General features: G+C 39.1%; 1 protein-coding gene across 2 annotated transcripts; it reads right to left on the reverse strand.

Moving 5' to 3' along the window:
- Positions 1-92: 92 nt before the first annotated feature.
- On the reverse strand, positions 93-27,815 carry IL7R (interleukin 7 receptor). 2 transcript variants are annotated; one of them, XM_014831238.3, is made up of 8 exons: positions 27,538-27,815; positions 23,611-23,749; positions 12,559-12,716; positions 8,305-8,462; positions 6,105-6,270; positions 4,981-5,074; positions 4,097-4,172; positions 93-3,683 (listed from the first exon to the last, which is right to left on the reverse strand). In XM_014831238.3, the coding sequence occupies exons 1-8, from the start codon at positions 27,617-27,619 to the stop codon at positions 3,180-3,182; spliced, it is 1,377 nt and encodes a 458-aa protein (XP_014686724.1). In that variant the 5' UTR covers positions 27,620-27,815; the 3' UTR covers positions 93-3,179. The 2 variants fall into 2 exon arrangements, with proteins under 2 accessions (XP_014686724.1, XP_070375877.1); XM_070519776.1 differs by lacking the exons at positions 93-3,683; positions 4,981-5,074 and having other exon boundaries at positions 4,093-4,172; positions 27,538-27,744.

The raw sequence follows: 27,815 nt of genomic DNA on the forward strand, positions 1-27,815 counted from the left end.
AAATGACCCCAGAATGTTTCCAGTGGCTGACGAGAACTGTGGCCCATTCAGGGTATCCTTCCATCCGTATTTCTCACAGAGGACAAGTACAGTCAGTTTCATAGCATTTAATTAAATACAAGATTGTAACACACATCGGATATGTATATACTTAGCAGCTCTGCAGAATGTTTGTAATGCAGGTGGACAGTACATAGTCAGAACAGGGACTTCCAGTGTAGTGATGGATATTTTTAAGAATAACCCCAAAGAAAATCCACTGAGCTGGGAGAAACGCCATCTGATCTGCATCATTTCAGTTGTCCAACCACGCGTTCTCACTGTCTTCCTGGTCACTTCCAAGCCTTGCAGCCCCGCCATGAATGCTATGAAAACACAAGTCTGAACACGTGAAACAGCCCATACTTGGCTTTTCTAAAGCAAATTCCCATGGAAACCAGAATGAAGGGAGAGTCAAAGACTAGTAGGAAATCAATCAAATAAGCCAGGCTCCCCTAGATGCAGACATGGTTGTTTAATTGACCAAATTAACTGCCTAATTATCAGTTTTCCCTTCATTTAATGCTATAGACAACTAGCCATTTACATCTCTGATTTATACATTATCTCTGACCAGGAGTTTTTCTTTCTTAATGAAATCCAAAAGGGAGTTGGTGAGAACAAATTTGTAATCTTACGTTATACATTGTCCCTGAGTATATAATCAAGCATTAGCAGCAGTTATGATTATAAGAGTATCATACATGAATTTTAAATGCCTCCAGTAACAGACATTCACACAGTAAATCCAAATGACAACCTGTGCCAAACAACATGTAAACAGAGGATTTCAGAGCTGGAGGGACCCTGATTTTCCTCTAGACTTATCTCCTCATTTCTTCATGAGGTTGTCTCCTTGTATCAGAGATACAAACTTATGGCTTCCAGTCCTGACTTAACATGTATGGTTGAGTAACTGACCCATCCCCTCTGTGTCCCGTTTCCCCATCAGCCAAAGATAATGATAAATACATCATAGGACCTCTGTGAAAGAGATACAGGAGAGCAAGGACGGGCATGAGGTTTCCTGTGATGAACTCCTCTTCGAGGCTTGGCTCCCACTTCAACAAAAGATCAAGAACACATGTCCACCTGGGTGGGACAGTCTCCTTCTACTTACACACCAGGCAGCCTCTGCTTTTCCTCCATGCAGCTGGATATCACTTTTGTGGCATTTTTCTCTGGCTGTCTTCAACAGGGCCCTTTCAACAGGGCACTCCATTATAGCATTTTGTGTTATTATAATCATTTGTTTACAAACCTGCCTCTTTGGTTAGATTTTTTCGTTTTGTGAGGGCAGGGTCCCAGGCTTATTTGTTTTAGATGCCCCATGCCTAACACTATGGTTGGCACACAGAAGACTTTCCATAAATACTTGTCAAGGGAATGCAAGGGATAATGCTCATGGAAGTGCTTTGAAAATCACAAAAGCACTAAGCAAATCTAAGGGATTATGTAAATATATTCATTACCACTGATTCAGAGGAAAGGACTTGGAAAGTATAACACCCAAACAAGGAATAAAATGGTCTGATTATTATTAGGCCTCTAAGCCAACAGATAAGGTCCATTAGCTCACTACTTAAAACTCCCTCCACAGATATCACAAACAAAAACAAACAAGAAAATTAAAAAATTAAAAACACATAGCTTTCCCTCTAAACAAATTAAAAAGAGAGCAAATTTAAAAATGCAAAATGTAAACAACAACAACAGCCTGAAAACAAATCCCTGAACCTATGTCCTTCATTACCTTTGTGTCCTGCCTCTGCCCTGCCTGATTCTGGGTACACCGGGTCTGGGGGCCTGTGGGGGAGGGGTCTGCTGCCTTCCCCTGAGCTCAGCTGCCTGGATGCAGATCGTGATAGCCATTAGCAATTCATCTAGACCAAGAAATGCAAGAGGACTCGTGTCAAATGTACATAACATGTCTCTTCTCTGTATCTTCAAGAACATGGCCACAGTCTGTTCACTCACTGTATGTGCTATGACTCCTTCTCCCTGCAGTCTGTGGGCACATCCATGGCTGTGGAACTCTGGACAGTTGTGGATGAACATGGGTTGGGGCAGCCTCTACATGCATAGAAGGTTGTTCTCTTAACTCATGGCTCCAATACACCGGTGGTCAGGGTTGGCTACAGGGGCTTCTATCATGGATGGATGCAGCCGGATGGGAGTAGAAGAGGATCGTGCTCTTGATAACTAACAACAGAAATTCTAGGCTTCTAGTTTATTCCCCCTCGAGTACGTTTTCGGAAAGATGAATAAAAAGGGCTTCATGGCTTTTTCTTGCTTTCTTTGCTTTTTGCAGATGTGGCTGGCCACGGTGACTCACACTTAAGGAGATAGTTTGTCCCCAACTTTCTTCCTCATAGCTTTCTTAGTATTGGTGACCATATGTCCCCATTTGTCTGGGACACTCCTGGTTTACACTTGTCCTGGAGTCATTATTTATAACTTCCTCTTTCACTTTCAAAACTGACCCAGTTTGGATAGTAAATTATGCAGTCACCTTGTTATGAGTGAGGTATGGTGCTCAAGAATGGATCAGTCCTTAGATAAGTGGAAGAAGGGTGGCTGGGGGACACTGCAGTTTGACTCCTGGGCACCAAATCTGGGTACCACTCCTCACTGAGTTGGAAACACAGACAAGTTACTTTAAGCCTCAGTTTCATCACTGATGACAAAGAGTATAATAATATAATTACACCCACCTCCCAGGATTATTGTGAGCATGCAGCAAAACAAAAAGTGCAGAGCACTTAGCACAACACTGAATATAGAGTAAGTCCTAAGAATGGCAGCTATCATTCTTGTCCTCCCTTCCTTCTTCATCTCTTTCTCCCTTTCTGCCTTCTCCACCCCTCCATCCTTTCCTCCATCCTTTCTTTTACTCTTTCCTCCTCTTTTTTCTTTCCAAAATAATTCAATCATTTGGGTTGTCTGAAGCAGAATAGTCCTGTTTCATGCCAAACTCCACTGAAACAGAGAGGGAGTGGTCAAAGCAATGTTTCAGCATCCTGTCCTGTAGATTACATAGAGGGGATGCATCAGTTTTGTCTTCTTTGTGCTGCAAGGCAGGGTAGGAGCTCAGTCACCTTTTTTGGACACGATAGTTTTAGTCCTGGGTTTCTCACAATTCACTGGTTTTGGTAGAAGCTGGACATGGTGACATATGCTTCTTCTTGACTGGATCCCAGGGAAGTGAAGAGAGGCTGTCCCTGAACCGCAGGGTTCAATGTCAGGATTCCTGATTGGAAAGGAAACAAAGGGGGCAGGGTGCTGTTTGTAGTTCCAGCACCAAGCAGCAGGCCCTGGTACACATGAGGTCCATTCTTGCCTCCTTCTCTGCAGTCTGGGGGCCTGGAGGAGGGGATTACAGGGACATCACATACAGTGACACTCCCAGACAGACATCTGAGGGGTGACTCTCCTCCGAAAGTTTTTGGGGTAATGACTGCATGCTGGGATGGCCAGTTGAGGCCCTGCACACCCCCTCCAAGCCTCTGCTTCTCAGAATCATCTAGTTGTGGAGGAAATGTATCTTGCAGGAAGGCTTCTGCTTCATCTCTAGCTTGAATGCCATCCACCTTATGAATCTGACAGTCCAGGAAACTTTCAGGATTGAAACTCACATTCAAATTCTGCACCAAAAGAGAAGGGAGTCATTAAGACTGAACAAGAGAGACACACCACCAAATTTTCTGTTCAAGAAAAGATCGAAAGAACTTTCTGACAGGGTTTTATCAGGGAATGTCAGGGAATTACCCACATGTTCTAGTTGATGCTTTGCCTCTGGAAGGCTGTGACACATCAGAGTCTAATGTAACCACTGACTGTGCGTTCCAGTGCTGGGGAAGCCTGGGTAATTCTGGGACTTGCATCTCATTTTATTTTCCTATCTTTGGGGAGCTTCAGCTGGGATCTTATGAGGAACCCTTGTTATGGGATGCACAAAAGACCAAAACCTGTGGTGCAACCATTCTTCATCCTGCAATACCATTCTTGGCTACCAGGATGCCTCCAACATAGTGATAGAAGCAGCAGAAGCACTCACCTTTTTTGGTTTCTTGCACAGTTGTTCCAGAGTCTTCTTATGGTCAGGGAGACTAGGCCATACAATAGGCTTAATTCTGAAATAAGAGGGCGTTGATAGATGAAGTAAATAGCAGAGGAGCAGGCACAACAGAGCTTTCCACTGATTCTGAGCCAGGAATTGGAAGGGCAGAGTTCTAGACTTGGCTCTGCCACAACTGGGTGAATGACCTTGGACAAGTGACTTGCTTTCTCTGGGCCTCACTGCCCTATCAATCTGTGGAGGGGTTCTGCACGACATGGTTGTCAGTGAGCTACTCTGTGAGTAAGACATAATGGGACACCTCTGGGAAAGAGCCTTGGATAAAAGGAACAACGAGGCTTGGCAATGGTGTAGCTAAGTTACCCAGGGAAATTGCTTTAAGGTGGTGCTTTGCAAACTGGAGTATCCTAGGGGTGTGTGGCCCTTTGCTGATGGCATCTTCCCAAAACATTAATAATTTGACTGGTATGTGTCTAAAACATCATTTTGTGATGAACATGGCCCCATGATGGGGTAGAATGAAAAATCCTATGAATTTGAATGCTGAAAGTCAAGACTTCACACATTCTGCATTTTCCAAGGGTACCTCCAGCTGCATTCTGGAGGCATGGCTCCTGCTCCCTCAGGAGACTGGAGAAGAGTTTTGGGAGGAGGGGTTGCCTTATGTCCAGTTCACATATTTTTACCTCTTAGGAAATTAACTATGGAAATTCACCAGTGCCTGAGGTTGAGGAGGGATGTTAGGAAGTATAATTCCTGAAATATCTTATTCCTCTTTGTAGTTTTCTCATCAATGACTAGGGCTAGAGCTCTGCCTGGCTGGAATCCCACATAACCACTATCTGATAGTTAAAGAAATTCACCTTTTTTTCCATAACACACAAGCCAAAATGACCATCAGAGCCACAGAGAAGAAACTCACAATGCTGATAATTAGTAAAACAGGATCCATCTTCCCTGGAATGCAAGAATAGATCTTGGTCAGCAATCATTAAGCACACAGTGAGGGTGACTTTTGTGCTTTGAGTGCATTTAGTAACTTGAGCCCATTTATTATTTCTTGAAAGTTGTTCTTCAGTGAACAGGATGATGTACTAGATTTGTGTGTGTGTGTGGGGGGGGGTTTGGCTTCAGTAAGTGGCACTGACTTAGGTGACTAGGTCCAGAACTTCTGTCATTTGAAATGTAAAAGTGACCTAGCATTAAAGATACCAACATTCTCCTTCTCAGAGAAAGAAGTTGAGCAGGGGGTTATGAGATAAATGCTCTACCCCGCAGGCTCGGCAACTTCTAGGGTGGGGATGGGAGGCTAATACAGCAGAACATTTCCCCTCCTCCCTCAAAGGGAAGGTATATGTGGGATGCTAAGCATCCCCAGGGGCCTGCCTGAGCCATGTTCTTTGGCTCTTCCTGCCATTCTTATTTCCTAGACCCCCAGAATGTCTTTATTATTCCAGAAAAGGAGGCATGGGAGAGCCACATCTGTCTGTCCATCTGCCATCAACAAAGTTCTTCTCTAGAGGGGTCTTAGAGAGACCAGTCATTGGGATCGCAGTGTAAACTGGGAAACTGGAGGTAGTGGGTGGGGATTTTGCTCAGAATTATCAGCAGCTCCCAAGAGCACCCAGGGCGGTAGAGTCCAGACAGCTTACATCGTTGATCAGTGACTGAGGACTACTCCCAGCACTTCCTTCTTCTTCACAAAAGGGGCAAAGATAGCAGGTCATTCTCCAAAGAAAGTATAAGATTGCCCTCAGGGGAGTCATTTCTGTAGCTCTCACTCTCACTCACACTTTTTTTTTTAACTTATTTTATCGAGATCACATTGGTTTATAACATTACATAATTTCAGGTATATATATGAGTTTCTGTATAGACCACATCGTGTCTATAGCCACACCACCCTGGATGCACCGCACCTCATCATTCACACACTTTAACATGTAAATCACCATGGGGCAGGAAAGACTCTACAGTCACTTCTCACCGCTGTTGTTCTCTGGAGTTCTGAAGTGGGAACTTGGACTCCATTCACTCCAAAAGCCTTCAAAGTAGTTGGTATTAGGGATGGATCGCACTTTAATCTCATACATTGCATTAGGTTGTAGCTTTCTCTGTAGGAGTGTCAGCTTTGTACTGGATATATTCACATGCTAAAGAGCAAAAAGTGCCAATACATATTTAGGATGGAAAAAGAGGTGGTGCCCAGAGCTCCCAAGTCATTTCAAATTGAGCATCTTTAATCATGTGTGCCTTCTCTCAAAGCCCACTCATATTTGTTACAAGAAGGAGCTCTGACATGTGGAGGGGTCAGCAGCAGAATTTGGAGCAGAGTTGCTGAGCTCATAAATGATGCTCAAATGGTCAAGGAGGGCAGTGGTACAATGGGTCCTTATTCAGGTGAGTTAGGCTTTCCCACTTTGGGAGGATATAAATCACTCTCAGGCTCTCTCCTTCCTTTCCACACTTCAATCTCTTCATTTTCTTTCTCTTCCCCTTAATATCCCAAGGGAAGATGAAAGAGAATAATAAGGTTAGTGAGCAAACGTCATTTCCCTCCAGAAAGATACCATTCTACGTTGTGAATAGCGATATAGAGACAAGTCTCTCCAGTACTGTGTATTCTTAAGAAAACAAGTGCTTTATCAATTTGATAGGCAAAAGTATTGTTTTGTTATCATTTTCATTTATATTTATTTGATTTTTAGTTAGTTTTCATACATTTATTGAATTTATATATTTCTTATTTTGTGAAACATTCCCAAATTTCTCTCTAATTTTTCCATTGTTATACTTGTCTTATTGAATTATAAGTCCTCTTTATATGTTAAGGATATTAACCACCTGTCAGTTGTATGTATGGTAAGTTAATCCTAATTTTTAATTTGACTAACAATTTTGATTATTGTGTGTGCTGACATTTATAAGCCTTTATATTTATGTAGTCACGTGTATAAATATTTGGCTTTCTTTTACAGCTCTTATGCTTAGAATGTTCTTCTCCAACTCAAAATAATATAAACATTTACTTATATTTTTCTAGCTTGTTTAGAGTTTCAAATTTACATAATTTCTTTAAATCACATTTTGTTTTTTTGTTCTACAGAAAGAGTTAGGCATTTAACTTATTTTATTTCCAAATAGTTAACCAATTGTCTTGGCAACATTTATTCAAAACTTTTCCTTTCTCCACTACAGTTGCTTTTCACATGAAGACTGGAAGAGGGCAGAATCAAGGTAGCCCAGTCTGTGTTTGTGTGTGTGGGAGGGTGAGGATAGAAGGAGGGAGAAGGTCGTTTGGAGCAGGCATTACACCTGTGTAAGTAGCATATGGCAGCATACTGGAAAGAAACCAGGCTGATCCTGGCCTGAGAAAAAAGAACACTATGGACAAGCAGGGACTTTTGTTTGCCTCAAGAAAGAAAAACCATCATCTGTTTTCTGTCCATGTGGCGCAAAAAGGATGAAAGTTAAACCAGTGGGTTCAGAAGAAGCTGAGAACCTGGGACATTCTACTTTTCTCCCACCTCCTTCCCAGAATAGGTTGCAGAGACAGCCAGACCATTCCAACAGCAGCGAATCATGAAAAGTCTAAATAACCCTCCCACAAGTTGTTACCTCAAGAACTAAGAACTCAGGCTTAAAGAGGAAGAAGAAGAAAAACATCCCGCCCCCTCTCCTCTTTTACTGCATTCTGCTCCCACAACTCCCATAAACCAAACTGTGGCTATGACTTGGTGATGTTTTTTACCTGATTTGCCTGTGAAAGTTGTGCTAAATAAGACATTTTTTGAGGCCCCCAAATAAAGAGGATTGATTTAATCTCAATCTATATTGTTAGTCCAATAACTTAACTTAGAAACATTATAAAGACAAAACAATAGAGAAAGAAAAAAAACCCAGAGCTAGAACAGAAATGGGCCAGCCCAGGGAAGATGCAGGTTTTGTGGGGCCTGAAACTATTACACTTTTGGGAGCTTCTTTTAGGGAAAGGTACATTCTGAGCCCAAAATTGCTGGGGGCCCTCACTGAGTAAATGTCCTTCTGGGACAATAAAATATGTAACATTAAGAAATTTTTATTTTATAGTTTTATATACTTTTTAAATGTATATATAATTTACTTATTACTTATATTTATATATCTTTATAAATTTCATAATGTATAGGTGTAGTTGATGTGCATACCATCCAATCATTTTCATTTTTTTCCAGGCGGTAGACCACCTCATGCAATAAATCCTTCACATACTTCTTTTGCAAGTGCGATGTATTAAATGTCACCACAAACTCATTTGCTTCCTCACGATAGATGACTTTTACATCAAAAGGGGCCTCAGGTTTAACTGGAAAGGAAAAAGTAATGAGGTCAGTTTATAAGGCAGTCAAGGAAACAATTAATAATCTTTAAAGTTCATCTACTCTGACGATCACATTCCTTTTCTGTGTCAGTAATTGGTTAACAAATTCAGAAAACCATTTTTTCTTCTTCCTGGTTCCCAGCCTCCCATGCAGTTGGGTGTGGCCTTGTGAGTAATGTGGGTGGAAGTGATGTGCACCACCTTCCATCCTGACACAGAAACCCCGCGTATGTGACTCCGTGCTTATTCCCCTTCCACCACTTGGAGTCATATGTTGAAGACAGTGGACCCATAGGATGAAGGAGCCCCGAATATTGCTTGGAGGAGCACCAGCCACAGGTTAGAAACGCCCATTTTCGTTCTTATGTGAGCAAGAAATAAACTTATGTTGTCTGAGATATCATATATTTTAGGGCTTATTTGTTATAGCAGCTAGTGCTAATTTTACAACCAAACACATTCTTTGTGCCTTTCGAATCCTAGAGAACTTGTTACTAACTAGCCCCAAAGCAGGAATATTTAAACTTTAAGTCTTCATTATTCCAGTAAAATCAGGTTACAAGCTGGGAGCCTTGTAGCTCATCTCAGCTATACTGAAGCTGGGGATCCGCATCCTGGCTGTGTCTTGTAACTTTCAGCATGACCTCAGGCTGCTCCCTGCTGTAGTGTCGTCTGCATTAGCTGGAAGCTCCTCTCCGGTCTCTTCCTTCTACCTGCCTGCCTCTCAAAGTTGCTGTTAGGATCACATGCACCATATATAAAACCCTGTTGGAGGGAGATTATTATTGTTGGAGAGGTAGTATATGAGGCAGAACGAAGCCTGAGAAAGGTATCGAATTCCTAGAAGAGCATGTGTGTCATCTGCCTCCCCACCATTGACCTCTTGGCCTCTTAGATGCTCTTCCACCAAAGCCTGGGAAGTTCTCTAGGGACGGGGCAGCCACTCTTTTTGCATGGCTGATCTCAGACAGAGATGGGGAATCACATAGGTCAAAATCTAACCTAAACCTATTGTTAATGGGAGAGAGCGTGTTCTTCAAACTTTCACTCAGTGGACTGAACTGGATTCTCAGCTATCTGGACTGGGCTGTGAGACTGACTGACTTGCCAACCCAGTAAAATAAACATGTGCGGTGGAGTGTGACCCACTTATTGTAATCATTTGCTCACAGTGGTGACTGCCAAGGTTTCTCCCCCATTGCCCCAGAGGTACTGAAAAAGAGGAAGTTCTTTACCTTTGGATGTCCTGTAAAAGGGGCAGTTTATCCTTTTTTACCCTTAGATGCACTATAAAAGGGAAGATGCTCTAAAGGGAAGCAGGAGGAAAGGGGTGGATGTAGCGGAACAGACCAATAGAGAATGCTGTCAACGGGTTCTATTACAGCTGCCAAGTCAGTTCTTACCCTTCATTCAAGGAAACAATTAAGATCCGTATTCTCCACAAAATCTGACCCTGAATCCCTTGCCCCATCTCCATCTCCCAAGGACTCTTAATAAGGGGACAATTAAGGGAAGAACTGACTGACATTGATTATACACCTGCTAAGTGCTAAGTGTTTTACTTACACATCGTCCATCAACGGTTACTTATCCCCGCTATACTGATGAGGGAATGAGTCTCAGAGAGGCTTATTAACTTGAGTTCAGCCCCCTGTAGGATGGTTTAGTAGGACTTCAATTCTGTCTGATTCTGACACTTGCTCTTCTCCATTTAGCTCTTGTTTCTGTACTCCATTGTCTCACACTGGCTTGTCTAAGCACTCCCAAACAGGTCTGCCTATAGCCCATATGGTGTCTTTGAACACATTAGAAAAAGGTGCTCATGCTTCAAGCAACATTTTACAAAGTTAATTTATCCTTGCACAACCTGAATCTATATAATATACAACCTATATATTATACATATATATATATATAATAGATAACCTATTTATTATATAGATTTACCCTGTCAAAAAAAGTCGGAGGGCAGGAAGCTGCCCCTCCTGCCTTACTGGGGGGTCCCACACCTAAAGATGAGGAACTGAGTGAGGGGGCAGGTGGTTGCAGGCGAGCTCTGGCTCTGGGATTCAATCAGGAAGACCCAGTTTAAATTCAATTCAATGACAGTTCTGTGTGTGAAAAGTCACATTAGGAACCAGAAGAAGATGCTCTGTGAGACATGCCTCTACCACTTCTCATCTCGCTTGGCCAGGGGTGCTTTCCAAAGCCCCAAGGGCCTCATACCACCCTTTCACAGAGGCCCAAGCCACCAGCAGTGTGCACATCCTGACTCTACCTCTTGCCTCTTGGATGAGGCATGTCGGGTTTGCAGTCTGCTGGGTGGTACAGAATGTGGGCCTCTAAGAGCACTGGCCATGTGAGATCTGGAGACTCAGAAGGGGCAGGGTGCCACCTGTAGTCTCTGGGTATGCCATGACTGTTCACATGCTCATTCTCTAAAATGCATGCAGGCCCTGTGTGCTGGTGTGGGTTTCTGTAACAAGGGACTCTACTCGATGCTCCAGGACTCTGTCAGAGGACTGAGAATCTCTGCCCTCTCTGCCTCCTCTCAGAGAGTGAATATATATATTTGCATTATAAATGGTGAATCTTTAGATCTAGTGCCCTTGTGCAGTTCACAAACTGAACATCTATCCATAGCAACATGGTCTCCAAATGACCAAAACCCAGCTTGCTTGTGTCCCAGACAGAGATACCATGCTGTTGCCATGGCACATAGGTAGCACTTACACTGATTGTACCTAAGGTCTCTTTTCTTCTACCTTTGCTTTTTTAGAAGATAATTGTTGACCTATGGAACTTCTGCTTTTACTCTTTATTATACCATCTTAGTGAAACAAAGCTGAGATTAGATTCCAAGTTCTCTATGTTTTCTCCAATGAATATTGCTTTCTTACCTTTAATTTTCTTCTTGTAGGGTGAAGGGGGGGAGGGTCATTGAGAATAGGGAGAAACAGAGCCATAGTATTTAAAACCAGCAAAAGAATGCATCTCTTCAACCACTTTGAACAGTTTTGCCCCAATATATACTGTTTCACTTGTAAATCTCCACAGGTAGAGTAATAGTTATATTATTATTAAAGTAGTCATTATTCCTTTGCATTGATATATCATAATTGGCTTAGACATTCTCCTATACCAGGGTATCTCTGAGGTTTTGAAAAACAACTTTATTTACCTTGGGGTCATAAATCCGTAAGTAATGGGAAAAATTTTTGTGTCTATATTCCCAATCTTTCTGATTGTTTTGATTTACTTTCTTGGTAACCAAATGGTGAATTGGCTAACATTTAAATCAGAAGACTTTGAGTAAAACAGATTAACCTTCATAATGTGGTGGGCCTCAGCCAATCAGATGAAGGCCTAAAAGCGAAGACTGAGATTCCCTTATGAAGAAGCAATGCCGTCTCTAGAATGCAGCATAGAAACCCTGCTTGAGTTTCCAGATGGCCTGGTGGAACTTGGATCAAGACTGCCATATCTACTCCTACCTGAATTTCTAGCTTCTGGCTTACCCTACAGATTTCAGACTTGCCAGCCCCCAGAGTTGTATGAGTCAATTCCTTAAAATAAATATCTTTCTCTTATATATATGTATCTCCTATTGGTTCTTGTTCCTCTGGAGAACTCTATTAATACGGAAGGTATATTTACTTTTTAAAATAACTTGATAATAGTTAAACACACTCAGAATGTGGTAAGTATATGGGGAGAAGGCTACAAGGAATTCAGGAGAAGGTAAGCTGAGGAAGGGAAGCACATATGTGAGTGGGTGACAGGACACCCAGCTCCAGTTAGACACTTCCTCTAGATTAACTCTTCCTGAAAACTGTAGACGCCAATCGCCTTTCACAGTTGAATTTGAAAATCCTCCGAATTCTCTCACAGTAAGAACTAATAGCATAAGCTTCAAAACTTTCATTTCTTTTAAAAATTATTTGCATTAGAGAATTTTCTGTTTTCTATTACAAATCGTTTTCATGATTTGTCTCCTTTTAACATACAGAAAGTCCAGACACAATCAGTGTGTTCAGATATCTGAAAAATGGCAACCATAGCCCCATCTCCAACTTCTTACCTCTCTTGACTATGTTCATTTTTTGGCAAGTTATGTGCTTTCCTCCGAGCTTCACACAGATTGTGCTGTCTCCAATCAGTAAGAATTTCTTTGTCTTGATGAAATACGTCTCTTGCAGTTTACTAAAATTCAGGCACTTTACCTCCAAAAGGCCCTCACTGTAGAAACAAAAAGGGAATCTGTCTTGATTCGTGTAGGAGTTTGTGTATACAATGGAATAGCATCATGTGTGTTTCGGTTGTGTGACTTCAACTCTGTCCATAGGTATGTGAGTGGGTAGATGCATGTTTGAGAGAAAAAATTAAAGTAATGTAGCTTTTTCTGCCATTACAATCAGTGATTATATATTCAGACATTAGACGCAGTTAAATTTGAAATAGTCAAGCATGTTCATGAAAATAATGGAAAATTTCTATTTTTTAAATAATTGATCATTGAAAAACAAATACTTCATTTAAGTGGGAAGGTAATGCTTTTTTGATATCGTTCAGGAATAAACTGAAGAAATAAAGCCCCTTGAAGAAACATTGACCCAAAAAGGGTTAAAGGAAATGACAAAATAGTCTAAAGAGTGATATACAAAAAACCCTATATATTTAGTGGGTAATTTAGAGTTTTTGGTAGGTAATTTTGACTGTGCTTCAACTTTTAACTCACCAACAGACTTTAAAATCAACCCTTCTCTCCATGCTCACTAGCTTAACATGCAATAGCAAGGCTCTAGAAATTGAATTCTGTCACTTCCTAATTAAGATTAGGCCTTCAGGAAACTGAGGAAGAGAGAATGTTGCCTACTATGCAACTAGCATCAAAAGCTTCAAGCTGTACTCTTTTTAAAAATTTCTATTTTAAAAAAAGTATAATTTTTAGTTCCAGTAATGGCAGAGTACTTTATATTACACTAGCCCTCCAATATATAACTACTATAAACTTTGGACAAGATATTTTTGAAAATCCTATTTAAAAGCATTGGAGAGTAACCAAAAGCAGGCAGAAACTAGAGGGAATGTCATCCTTTGAAAAAGGGTGGATGAGATCCTTGCTTTCACTTTTTTTGCCTGAGGGCACCCATTAGGTCACACTGTGATAGGCATCTAGAAGCAAACAGAAAGCCACAGTTTTATTATCTTGAGAAGTCAGAGGACAGAGTTTTGGACTGCCTGAGTGGCTGGATATTTTTAAGGGGAAAAAGCCTAGAAATGAGGAAGCTATAGAGATGGAAGACACCAAATCTGCCTATAAACTCTACTCAAATTACTATGAATATATTGCCTCAATTGTACAGGTATGGAGGAGACTCCAAGGAAACCGTGGGATGGCAATAGCTAGAAGGCACCAGAAAGAACCAAGGAGAGATTTTAGATGCTGCCTCAAAAGTAGAGAGAATTTGGAGATTAATCCAGCCAAATTAACTGAGTAACAAGGACTAAAATTAACACTTGCCAGAGACAGTTAACAGAATCCCCAAAAAACCCTATTATAAATAGTCCTTGAAACATTCAAACGCTACTACAAACAACCAAACAGGAAAAATGTGACCCATAGTCAAGACAAAAAGCAGTCAATGGAAACTGACTCTAAGATGACCCCAATGTTGGAACTAGCAAAAAAGGACTTTCAAGCAGCTTTTAAAAATATGTTCAAGGGCTAAACAAAAAATATTGTAATAATTATTGAGCAGATGTTTAATCTTAATAGATAAGCAGAAATTATAAAAGAGAGAACAAAATGAAAATACTATAACTGAAAAGTACAAATCTAAAATTTTAAAAAATGTACTGAATGTATGGCATGGGCTTACAGCAGATTGAAGATGCCAGAAGAAAGGATCAGTGAACTTGAAGATAGATCAAAAGAAATTATTCAGTCTGAAATAACAGAAAGTCTCAGTGATCTGTAGGACAGCATCAATGGGCTAAATAAATGTGTAATTAGAGTTCCAGAACAGGAAGAGAGAAAGAATTTGGATAAAAAAAATTTTTTTTTAAAACAATGGCTCCAAATTTCCCAAAGTTGGCAAAAATTATCAACGTTTAGGTTTAAGAAACTCAGCAAACCCAATCAGGATATATCCAAAAAAAAAAACTACATCATAAAACTTAAGCACATCAGAGTCAAATGGCTGAAAAACAAAGGCAAATAGAAAATCTTGAAAGCATCCAGAGAAAAACATCCCTTCTCATCAGAAACTATGGGAACCAGAAGGCACTGGAATAGTATCTTTAAAACCCTGAAAGAGAAAACAAAAGATATCCACCTTGAATTCTTATATGCACAAAATATTCTTCAATAATGAAGGCAAAGTAAAGATATGGCCAGATAAAATAAGAGATCATTTGTTTTAGGAAATTCTTTAGACCAAAGGAAAATGAAACCAGAGTGAATTTTAGATCTACAGGAAAGAATTAGGGGTACCAGAAAGAGTATACTTTGGTAAATATGAAAGACAATATATATTTCCTCTTATATTCTTTAAAGACAACATACTTAAAGCAAATATTATAATGGCATTGAGAATTTCTAAGCTATGCAGATGTAAAATATATGACAGCAAAAGTGCAAAGGATAGGATATTATAAGTGGAACTATATGATTGCCAGTTCCTTATATTTTACACGAAATAGTAAACTCTGATAAGATTGACTATTATAACCCTTAGAGCAATCGCTAAAAAGAGATATTGCCCAAAAGTGAAAATAAAGAAGAAATTGATCTCAATAGTTCTATTTCTTTCAAAGAAATTAAATTTATTATTAATAAACTTCCGTACAAAGAAAGCTCTATGTTTATATGCTGATGAATTCTATCAAATATATAAGAAATAGTCCCAATCCTACACAAATTCTTCCAGAAAATAGAGAAGAAATAAACCCTTCCCAATTTATTTTATGAATTTAGCTCAACCCTGATGCCAAGAGCTGGCAAAAATATTACAGAAAAGAAATTTACAGATGAATATCCCTCTAGAATGCATATGCAAAGTTCCTCAAAATATTAACACATTGGTGTTAATACATAATGGCAAAGTAGAATACATTCCAGGAAGTTAAGGTAGGCTCAACAATTAAGGATCAATCAACAGAATTCACCACATTAACAGAATAAAGACAATCTGATTATCTCAAGTGATGCAGATAAAGCATTTGACAAAATTCAGCATCCATTTATGATAAAAACTCTCAGCAGACAATTAATAGAAGGACATTTCCTCAAGCTGATAAAGGGCATTTACAAAAAGTCTGTGGTTAATATCATACTTCATGGTGAAACTGTGAACACTTTTCCTCTAAGAGAAGGACAAGACAGGGTCATCACTTTCAACATTTTTATTCAACAGTGCACTAGAGGTTCTAGCCAGTTTGTAAGGCAAGAGAAACCAATAAAAGACATCTGGATTGGAAAGAAAGAAAAAGAGACTTCCTTTATTTGCACACAACAATTTTATTTACATGGAAAATTATAAAGATTCTCTAATACAATTATAGAAACTAATACAATGAATTGACAAAGGTCAGTGTACAAAAGTCAATTATATTTCCATAGGCTAGTCTCAAACAATTGGAAATTAATTTTTAAAACAACAGCTCCATTTATGACAGCAATAAAAGCATAAAATTCTTAGAACTAAAATTAATAAAAGATGTTCAAGGCCTTTGCAATGGAAATTACAAAGCATTCCTGAGAGCTGTTAAAAGAGATTTAAATAAATAGCCAAATTCATGGATTAGCAAATTCAGCAGGGAAATGATGAAAATTTCCCCAAACTGGTCTACATAATATTAATCAAAATCTCAGCAGGATTTAAAAGAAATTGAAAACCTGATTCTAAAACTTTTGTGAAGTACAAAGAACTCAGAATAGCCAAAACAACCTTGAAAAAGTAGAAGAAATATGGAGGACTCAGAGAACTTGATTTCAAACTTACTGTAAAGCTGTGGTAGTCAGGACCGTTTAGCACTGGCATAAGGACATATAACTGGATCAATAGGGAATGTAAACTGATGCAGACAGTATGGAAAACAATATGGAGATTCCTCAAAAAATTAAGAATAGAACTACCATATGATCCAGCTATTCCACTTCTGGGCATTTATCCAAAGAACGTGAAAACACTAATTCAAAAAGATATTTGCACCCCTATGTTCATTTGAGAATAATTCACAATAGCCAAGACTTGGAAGCAACCTAAGTGCCCACCAAAGGATGCATGGATAAAGAAGATGTGGTATACACACACACACACACACACACACACACAATGAAATACTACTCAGCCATAAAGAAGATGAAATCTTGCAATTTGCAACAACATTGATGGACCTTGAGGGTACTATGCTAAGAGAAGTAAGTCAGATGGAGAAAGCCAAACACTTTATGATTTCACTCATAAGTAGAAGATAAAAACAACGACAATAATACCAAACAAACATAGATACAGAGATTAGATTGGTGGTTACCAGAGGGCCAGCGGGGAGGGAGGAGGGTGAAAGGAGTAAAAGAGCACATGTATATGGTGACGGGGGGTAATTAGTCTTTGGGTGGTGAGTGTGATGTAGTCTACAAAAAAAATGAAGTGTACAACTCAATTATAAAAAAAGAAAGTATGAAGAGTTCAGAAACAGACTCAACATGTAAGGTTAATTGATTTTAAATACAGGCGCCCAGTCAATTCAATGGGAAAGAAAAAATCCTTTTAGCAAATTGTCCTGGAACAACTGAGCAAACGTGGAAAACATGAATCTCGATCTCACACAAAATTAACTAGATATGGATTATAGATCTAAATATGAAGGCTAAAACTGTAAAATATTTAGACAAAAATGTAGGAAATTATCTTCTTAACTTTGAGAGTAATGACACAAAAAGCACTAGACAAAAAAGAGAAAAAAAGATTTATTGGACTTCATCAAAATGAAAAACTCCTGCTTATTAAAATATGCCACTGAGAAAATGAAATGGCAGACTACAGACTGGCAGAATATAGTTGTAATACATGTATCTGATGCAGGAATTGTGTCCAGAACATGTAAAGAATCATACCCATCAATAATAAAAGGACAAACAACTCAATGACAAATAGACAAAAGACTTAGACAGTTGCCAAAAGAAGACATATAAATGGCCAACAAGTACATAAGAAGGTGGTCAATGTTGTTTGTTAGTTGAGAAATATAAATAAAAACATTGAGATACTGTTTCAAAGCCAAATGTTGGAAATGACGTGTAGCTCTCGTTCGTTGCTGGTAGGGGAGTAGAATGGTATAATCACTTTAGAAAGCTGTTAGGCAGTTTCTTATAAAGTTAAATGCACACCTACACTCTGATACAGCAATTGCATTCTAGGGTTTTTACCCCAGAGAAATGAAAATGCATATTCACAAACTGATTTGTACAAGAATGTTAACAGCAACTTTAAAAAATGATAGCCTCAAAGTTGAAAAACCCCAAACATCCGTCAAGAGGAGAAAGGATTAAGTACTTGTGATATAATCATGCAGTGGAATTAATACTCAGCAATTGGAAAGATGCACTATGAGACACACCTCAACATGGATAAATCTCAAAAACATTTTGTTGAGTGAAAGAAGTCAGAAAGAAAAATTGTGTTATTCCATTTTTAAGAACTATCAGAAACCGACAAAACCAAAGGGTGATAGAATTCAGAACTGTGATTGCTCACAGGGGCTGAGAAGTGACTGGAATGGGACATGAGGCATCCCTCTAGGGTGGAAGAGATAGTTTATATCTTGACTGAGGCAATGGCTCCATGTCAAATACATTTCTCAAAACTCACTTAAGATCTATACATTTCATCATAAGTAAATTTTACCCCCAAAATGAATTGTCATCAACAAAGAAAGTAAACAAAATTAATAAACCACACAAAAGTTAAAAAAGTAATACAAAGTATATTCCTGTTGGAAAAATAATTAAGCAATGAAGAATAAGAGTAAAATTATTCCTTTCTCTTCCTTCCTCAACCCTCAATTTAAATTCCCTCTCCTGTGATGACTGTGGTCACCAGTTTGTTTTTTCTACGTACTCTTTAAGTCCAACCAAATAGCCCTAAGAAGAGGTACAGCTGGTCAGATGGGAAGTGGGGATCGTGGCAGAAAAAAGTACATCTGTGGAAGTTCACTTCCATGAAAAGAGTTCTTCTCATTAATCAGATACGTAAAAAAAAGAAAATCATAGGGAGTATGTTGTAAAAAGCTTCTTTACTACCTACAACCCAGAATGCGTGTTGGTTTTCTTTGGTGAATTGGACGTATGTACACGTTTCTCTGCATGTGCTCAAGTGAGACCTTTCCAGGATTGTCCCTGGATCTGAACAGAGAATGTGTTTGTGTGGCTTGAGGTGAGGTGGGCATGGGGTTAAAATCTGAGGAGAATGCCTCAACTTTAGGTGCAGAATCACCCACCTCTGGGCTGCTGTGGTCTTTGAATGACTGGTTAAGCTCCTGCAGTCATGAAAAACTAAGAGTTGTGAAGAAATTTCAGCTTATTAATTGGCTAAATATCTTTATTATTTGTGGGACATTCTTTACAATTATCTCCCTAAAATAGCTTTTTCATTAGCTGCTGTCTTTTGGAGTATGTAGTTGTTATGGTTTTGAGTGTGTGTGTGTATGTGTGTTGGAGTTTCTAGAGGGCTGTGTCTCTTGTTGGATTAGATGGGTTTTTACACTTGGAGTGGAATAAAAATGAAAAGCAAATTTTAAGGTAAGCTAGATGGATACCAGACAACAAACTTGGGAGGAACGTCAGATGGACAGGTTTGAAGATGACAACATTGTCATGATTCAATGAATAAGGATAGAAGAGAAGAATTGAGGCAGGGTCCCATTTCTAAATTTTAGGAAAACATGTGATGTGGAGAAATTAGAAAGATAATGGCTCTTAAGTTCAATCACTGAATTTAGAATATATTTATAAGTAAAGCATATGTGGAATATTCAATTATAGATCCTTAGTATGTAGTAAGTTCTTGGTACTGTTGGAAGTTTAAGAAGAATCTAAAATGTTATTCTTGGTCCATTCCTACTTTTCAGGGAATGAGATTAATGAGCAGTGAACAATAAACTATCACCATATGGCTGTCGTGTGAGTCTGGGCATCCTTTTACGGACTCTGAACTCCGGGAGCTATCCTATGTGTAGAGGAAGCCACGCCAGGAAACTAAGATAAACCTGTGGCCAGAATAGACAGCCTTGCTTCTGGCCCCTGACCCTGGCTTTAGGTGACTGGAGGAAACTTAGTGTCTTCCCATGAGTAGTTCAACCCAATTCAATCCAATTCATTTCAATTCACTTAATTAAATTGTAACAATTTATTTGGTTGCTAACTATGTATTACTAGAGTTAGAAATGTTCTAGAATACACTGTCCAACACAATGACTGCTGCCCCACATGTGTTATTGTTGAACACTTGAAATATGGCCAGTCCAAATTGAGATGTGATCTAAATACAAAATACGCACTAGATTTTAATAATTTAGTATGCAAAAAGGAAGGTAAAATATCTCATTAATGGTTTTTGTTCATATTGATTACATGTTGAAATGATAGTATTTTAAATATATTAAGCTAAATACAACATATTATTAAAATTAATTTCACGTTTCTTTTTCAAAATGAGACTGTTAGAAAATTTAAAATTAGATATGTGGCTCACACATTTGTGGATCACATTTTATTTTTCCTGGACAGAGCTGGGATATTTTTGGAGGAGAGAAAGGAGTCCTGAAAATATCTAAGTAGTACTATAGGCTAACAAATTTGGCCCTATGGGACCTTCGCAGGGGACATCAATGCTAAGCCACTCACACACATCCCCTTGCTCCGAAAATAGGGAGAAACTGCTGGGGACCCCCGCACCTGCTTCTTTACCCCATCTCCGCCTTCCTAAATCTCCTGCAGCCTCGTGTACTGTAGTGAGACAAATGCATTTCTCTTGTTGCTGCAAACAGATATTGACATGGAAATATTAAAAACGAAAACAAACTATAGCTTTTACTTCTCAGTTAGACCTGAAAGGCAGAATCTAGCTCAAAAATATTGAGCAACTTTGAAAGTTAGTACGGTTTACTGAAAAAGGGCTATATTAACAACACTTGACAGATATTGCTAGTTAAGCCTAGACTATGAGGTCAATTTGTCAGGGTGCAGCCTGTGACGGTGGTGTCAATTGATGGAAACAAAAAGTGACATATTTGAAGTGGTATCTGTAGGCGGTTCGTGGGAGTGACTGCGGTGCCCCCAAGAATGTGAAAATAAAGGCAATACAATTGCCTTCTGACTATGAAAATTATGCAAACACCTAAAAAGCAGGGTCCCAAATTCAAGTGCCTATGTTGTCTGTACAGGTAATAAAAATGAGAAAAGTGGGCCTCACCTCAGCGCTGAAATTTAATTCCTCATCAACAGAAGCAGGCAGAATTCTGTTCCAGCTACTTTTTGCTGTACGGGCTTTGTATTATCAAATCCATTTTTTTTAAAGAGATACGCAGATTTTTAAATGATGGCAACTAATTAAAAAAAACTTAACCACTTTGAGATCTGAACCAAATAACTCTAGTCTTAAAAATCAACAGATTTCCTTTGTTTTGCTTCTAAATTAACTGAACAATCTTTGATCATATTTTTAAAGAAAATCAGACTACGCTGAGAGAATTAAGTACCATTTACAGGCACTGACCATAAGCCAGACACTAATCCTTCTACCCAAATGCAGGGCAGTTGTTATGATCAGAGAGCTTAAATATTGGGATTCCAACCTACATGCCTGTTTCCAGCACCTCCGCTTTGTCAGTCCAGGCACCTGAGACCTGGTTCGTTTGCGTGAATGAAAAATTTTCAGGTCACCTAGTAAGAGTGCATTTATATTGATATGCAAGCTACTGGCCCTCTCTGTCTCTTTTCCCCACAAACGTCAGCTCTTGTAGATCCTGAGCCGTGCGTTAATATTTGGGCCTCTATGATAGTTGTATCTGTCAATGTGAAGTAGTCAGTTGGTGTGCTGGTAATCCAACTCTGTGATTTTGGCTAATCCAAGTCCATCACTGAGAGATGGATCCATTCATTGAACACTAAGTAACTCGGTTTCTAAGCCTGGAAGACAGGTGGCCAGATCAGGCAGGTGGGAAATTCATCTAGCAAGATGCCCCTGCTCCAGGAGATAGCATCTGGTTTTTATCAACAATTCCACCTGTGTAAGAATTTCAACAGAATTCACAATTTTCAGTGATTTCCAGTTTCTTCTTTATAAACTTATATTAACAGAAAAAAGCTCCAATAAAGCTAGTTTTTTTTGTGGAAAAGAAACTCAACCTAACCAGCAAATACGACACTCTATAAGTGAGTTTAAATTGAGATACATTGCCGCCTCTGGATCTAGGATTTCCACCAATCCCCCCTCAAGGTTTGGATACTTTTATGAAAACAGCTGCTGCCCAGAAGTACCTTAACCTACTGAAGAGTTCATACTTATTGTTCACACTGAAAACATGTTGTAAGACAACCTCTTTCCAATGGAAATATCTGAATCCGACTGAAAAACCCAAGTGGAGGCTACGGACAGATTAAAATACCACAGAAAAATCAAAAGGCTTGTCAAAGGAAGCGGGTAAGGAAATGGTCAAATACCGTGTGAGCGAGAGTGGACACAAAGGTCAACCTTGGCCTCCCCACAAGAAACCACAATGAACACTGCAGTCCACTAACAGCCAGTTGAAGGACCCAAAGGCAAAGCTCGGTGTTGGAGGGAGATTTGCCCATAGAAATAAGCGCATCCTTTAAACGAATTGTTCGGCTGTTTTAGTGTAGTCTGTTTCCAGCACAGGTTCTAGACATTGTAGGTTCCTGCTCTCTCGACATATTTTATTCCTAGAAAGTGTGTTATGTAAGTGAACTGACAGAGGCAGACTGAGAACATACTATGGAACTCAAGTCCAAGACCATATTTATTTATGCAGTGACTGCAGCAGCAAGCACTACACGAACAGATGCGGGAAGCTCCCGTAATTCAATGTAAGACATGGAATTCAGGGTGTGTCTAGACTATGATTGTGGAGGACCGGCTGCGAGTCTATGGAACTTAAGAAGCCCTCTTGTATGTGTGGCGGACCTTGACTCACTTTCCTTACAAGAAAACCAACTAAAATTAGGTCATCTGATATGAATTTGGAGATAGCCACAAGTCAGAATTTCACGGTTGAGTATTTTTTTCAAATCACTGGGGAGAGTAACCCTCAGCGACTAGAGATGATTTGTGGAGGAGGGAGAAGATAAAGCTCTCTGAGCTCTTTATCAAACTTTCAAACCAGACAGAGACTTTCTCTTTTTCTATGCCTTTTCTGTGAGGCCTTATGAAACCAAGAGCCAATTTGTTCCTATGGCTTTTTGGCAAATTGATATCAGGAGCATTATCTGAAGTCAAATTGTGTCAAGAGGGTAGAAGTTTGGTCTGTAGTCCTAGATTTTTTATTTAATGCCTCTTTTTTATTACTTATGACACACTGGATGTTTCTTCTCAGTGCTTTACATGTATTAAATTATTTAATCATCACAACTTCCCTATGAGGTAGTATATGTCCTTTAGCAGGTGGAGAAACTGAGGCATAAAGTTACGTAACTTGCTCTAGGTTAAAGAGCTAGTAAGTGCTGGTACTGGGATTAGAAACCAGGCAACGGCATTCCACAGTGCAGCTTACAGACACTAGACTGTCTCATGATGGGCAGAGATTTTTTGGCAGTAGTGTCTGGGGAGAACCAGCATTTCAATTGTGCTATGAAGTCAAGAGAGATGTGAGATCTCCAAGATCCCTACCATCATTTGGCTGAAGCAGCAGGACCTGAGAGGTGAACCCACAAGAGCATTTTGCTTGAATCTGTTAGTGAGGGACAAGTAGCTTCAGGAAGTTTTTGGAATTCATTCAATTTTAATATTTGATAATTGGATTTCACACTCCTTCCTTTCCAGCCATTGTTGCAGTGCCCATGAAAAGAAAGACAGAGGATTTCTAGGCACCCATTGAAGCCATTGTTCCTTACCATATTTCAAATTCCAGATTGGTGCTGTTGACATCTGGGTCCTCAAAAGCACAGCTCAGCAAGTGCTGGGGTCCATCCACTTCCAACTGGCTGTAGCACGAGAAAGAGTAGTCGTCGAGTTCTGCGTCTTCAAAGTCTCCTGAGGAGGAACAAACCAGTAGCTTTCAATGAATCAAATAAGTGCATTCTATTGAAATCTGGAGCGACATTAATGAAATGGCAGCCTTTTTTAGCGGGCATGAAAGGATGATCATAGTTTATCTAAAGAAAGAAAGCTCAGGGCAAAGACTAGAAAGAGGTTTCCAAAACAGCAAAAACAAAAACCAACAAAAGAAAATAAAACAATGACTATGAAGTTTTCTAATAGAAAAAAATAAATTCATCACATTTAATAAATAAACTCCAGATAGATCTAAATATTTCTGCCATTGAGTTAGAGTCTTAGAGATCAACAATGAGACACTGAACATATTCTTTCCTTTATTTAAATGGGAATTTCTCTTACTAGTTTGTACATTTCAGATAAGATTCATACGCTACCCAACTTCACCTTTGACTTTATTGCTAATCTTCATTTATTCCCTCTTAACTACTTATTTCTGAATGAAGGAAGATGATAGCTCTCTAACAGTCAGGAGTTCACTTTTTTAAGGGCTAGCTTCCCCTTGCCTAATTAGGGGTCCCAACTGAAAGCACCATTGATTATCTCCATTGTATTTATTTATTTATTTAAGACAACTTGTTTTAAGCCACTGAGGCAAAAGTGATTAGAAAACATTAGATCTGACAGGACTCACATCTGGTGGAACTTCCTGTGAAACTTACAGATACTGCTTCTGTTCTTATAGATTATTCTTCTATAGATAATTGCATCTTATAGACACTGGCAAAATTCTGGAAGTTGTGAGGAACCAGAATTTTTTTGCACCACTTTTGGAAAGGACAGTTGGTCACAGAGAGTATTCAATTTCTTAAGCTGGGTTGAGGATCCTAAGATTAAATAGACATTTTTTTATTTAATAGAGAAAAATCTGTCAGCACATATACTCTGTCTGGGACATGAGAAAATCCATAGTAACCAAAGCCCTTCTGAGGGTTGTCAAGTGTGAGCCTATGACTGCTTCCAGGTCCATCAGTACTAGAAATTAATCTTCTGGGGCTTTAAATCGGGTACAGATTATGAGAAAATCAAACCCCAGTTGAGTTTCCCAAAGGCCATGAGATGTGCAGACAGCGCACTCTTTTCTTAAATAACCCGATAGGCCTGTGGGAAAGTTAGTACAGCTGATTCTGAGCGGACCAATCAGTTGAGTGACAGGTCTGTTCAGTCAAAGCAACAAATCTTGAAAAGCCACATCTAGATAAGATCTATGGGCATTGCTCTTTCTGACCATTCCTAGAATCTATCTGGTTTACAATTCTACTTCCAGCAAAGACTTCTTATGTAATTTCAGCAGGGCATGGCCCTCTTCCTGATAACAGTTTTAAATAATGAGGGGCTGTCCACCATTTAGGGCTCACATTTCAAAGCATGTTCACTCCTAATCTTATAGACTTAGATATCCTTTCCTAATGGCTGGCACCTTTCTCGATGGAATGGTTCTGGGTGGGTGGTTTTAGCCTGCCCTTGCATGGCAGTCCTTACACCGTTTTGACATTTTCTCTTCTTTGCACCTTCCACTAATCCTATATAACAGAACCTACATTACTATTTGAATTCAGACATCCATGGATTAGCTTTGTCTCCAAAATACTTCAACATCCAACATAAGCCAGAGAGAGCAGTCTAGCAGATGCTGGTCATCAGCAGAACAAAGCACTCCCACTGCCTTTAGCTATCCAGTCTGGCAAAGTGCGCTTGCTGTAAATTCTCATATAATATGCAAAGCGCTGGTCCTACGGTTCAAGTTGCTATGTTTTGAGAAGCAGCTCATTGGCTCTTTAGCAGGTGTTACTGAGTAAAGTTGCTTTGCAACCAAGAAAAATTCCCCTCAGCAACTTGCAAAATTGCATGGCATTTTAGAGAGAGAATGATTTAAGCTGAAAAATTCTTAGTTAACAGTAATATACACAGTGGTTAAGACCTCCAGTGGCAGGGGTGGACAGATGTTGGTTTAAATCCTGGCTATTCTGCTTTATAGCTGTGGTCTTCCATCAGGTTACTCAACCTCTCTAAGCCTCTGTGGTCTGATATGTAAATTCATGATGTGGAATCACTAAACAAATATACACAAAGACTTAGATTAGAGCACAGTAAGCACTCAGTAAGGATTAGCTATGACTATGATCATATTTTTTTGAGAAATGCGTAATGAAAAGCTAAAATAAGAATTCTAATTCTGAGATTATACACGAAAACTTTGGGGTTCCTTTGAAAAGAGTTCTTTGTCAAACTTGTTATTATTACTATGGGTTTGAAATTATATAGAGCTTTTGGACAGTGAGTTAACCTATCATTCTTTAAATGCTCACTATCTAAGCGTATTTTTCCATAAAAATTTAATTATTTTGGAATATGTATTATAGACAAGGCTGTAGGGTTTAGAAGGCTCCCTAGCAAAAGGAATTAGTTGAATAAACGTATAAATGGTTTGGATTTTTTTTAAGTATCTCTTTCTTCTCTTGATCATCCTTGTGGTTATCAGAGAAATAACTTATCTTTCAACAAACAGCAGCTGAATATTTTACACCCCAAACTGGAAAGTATTTTGATCATGTGGATGGGTAGTTACAAATCTCCTAAAAAATCTGAAATTAAAAGTTGAAGTGAACACTTAGCTTTCAATTAGAATTCTTATTTCTTTTCGAAACAGTATGGCCACCAGGGAGAAATAGAAGGAATATATTGTACTCCAAAGAGTAAACTTTATGTGTCCCCTATCAACCATCAGTCTGTGCAAACACAAGGCAATACCTACCATGGAATGAGGATCAGCCTCTGCGAAGTGATTCATACATAGTCACACTGTGAAAAATGTCAACCCTCTGACAATTCCCTTAATGAAAATATCCTAGGGATTTCCATCCTTAGTAATTATATGACTTAAAATACTTAAGCTGAGTCATTTGGCTGATGTGTTTGATATCTTTGATGGGAAAACACTTTTTAACTCTTAAGATGAAGGGGTTTAATTTCCACGAACAAATTGGTGATGCAAGTTCCCAGTGGCCCCTGCTGCTGCTTAACCTTTGTCTCCAGTTCCGTTGTAGTTACAATGTATTTATGAAGTAGGCAGCACCTGCTACTAGGCACTAAGTATTTCAGGAATCCCAAAGAGAATTATTACATGATAGTTCATTTGTTGATGTGGAGACAAATATATTTCAATGAGACAACTCCCTGCAATCTTTCTCTATTCATTGATTCAGTTAGAATCTCACATGAGTCTATCAAAACTAACATATTTGGAAGAAATTTTCAAATATTTATTGAATGTATACTATGTCATATACTCTTTTAGGTGCTGGGGATGTAGCAATGGTAAATGCAGACAAAGCTGTTATTTCTAGACTCATTTTGTCATGAAAGTCATGCTTTTGGAAACTCTTAAAAAGCTAAACAAAGCCAATCTAGCCTTATTTCTTAACAAGCTAAAATTACCTTGGAGATTCTCCAACAAGCACAATCGTCGCGTCTATATAGCGTTCTTTTTGTAAGAGCAGAGGCATCGACCCACACTAGCATCTACATTTGGAGAGTCAAATGCATTCTTCCTTAACAGTTCTAAAATTTTATAAACCACCTACAGTATTGTCCCCAAACTCCCTGTTCTAGTGATTCGAACATACAAAATGACTGAATACACTGTAGTTTCTCAAACTCCATTCCAACCCAGGGCCCAGCTCAGGTCTGTTAGGAATCTGAGCAGCCTGAAGCCTGTGCTAGAGATAATCTGAAATCCTAAAGAAAAGTTAGAAATGACTCACCATTCTGTGCATAGCCACTTTCTCCAGAAACGACTTGAAGTAAATAGAAAACCATACCAAGAGCTGTACCTAGAATTGTCATTCTGAGAGAGAGAAAGAGAGAACAGAGCAGGCATGTGAGCCTATGGTAGGAATGAATGAGAGAGAGAGAGTGAGAGCGAGAGTCAGAGAGCCTTAAATCTTTAGCTTTCTGGCTTTATACTTATTTAACCACAGACAGGGGGAAGTATAAACACAGCGAAAAATAAGGCTAGTGCTAGAAACAGGAAGTCTGAGTA

Source organism: Equus asinus, chromosome 10, assembly GCF_041296235.1.
Source record: "Equus asinus isolate D_3611 breed Donkey chromosome 10, EquAss-T2T_v2, whole genome shotgun sequence".
Classification (NCBI taxonomy): domain Eukaryota; kingdom Metazoa; phylum Chordata; class Mammalia; order Perissodactyla; family Equidae; genus Equus; species Equus asinus.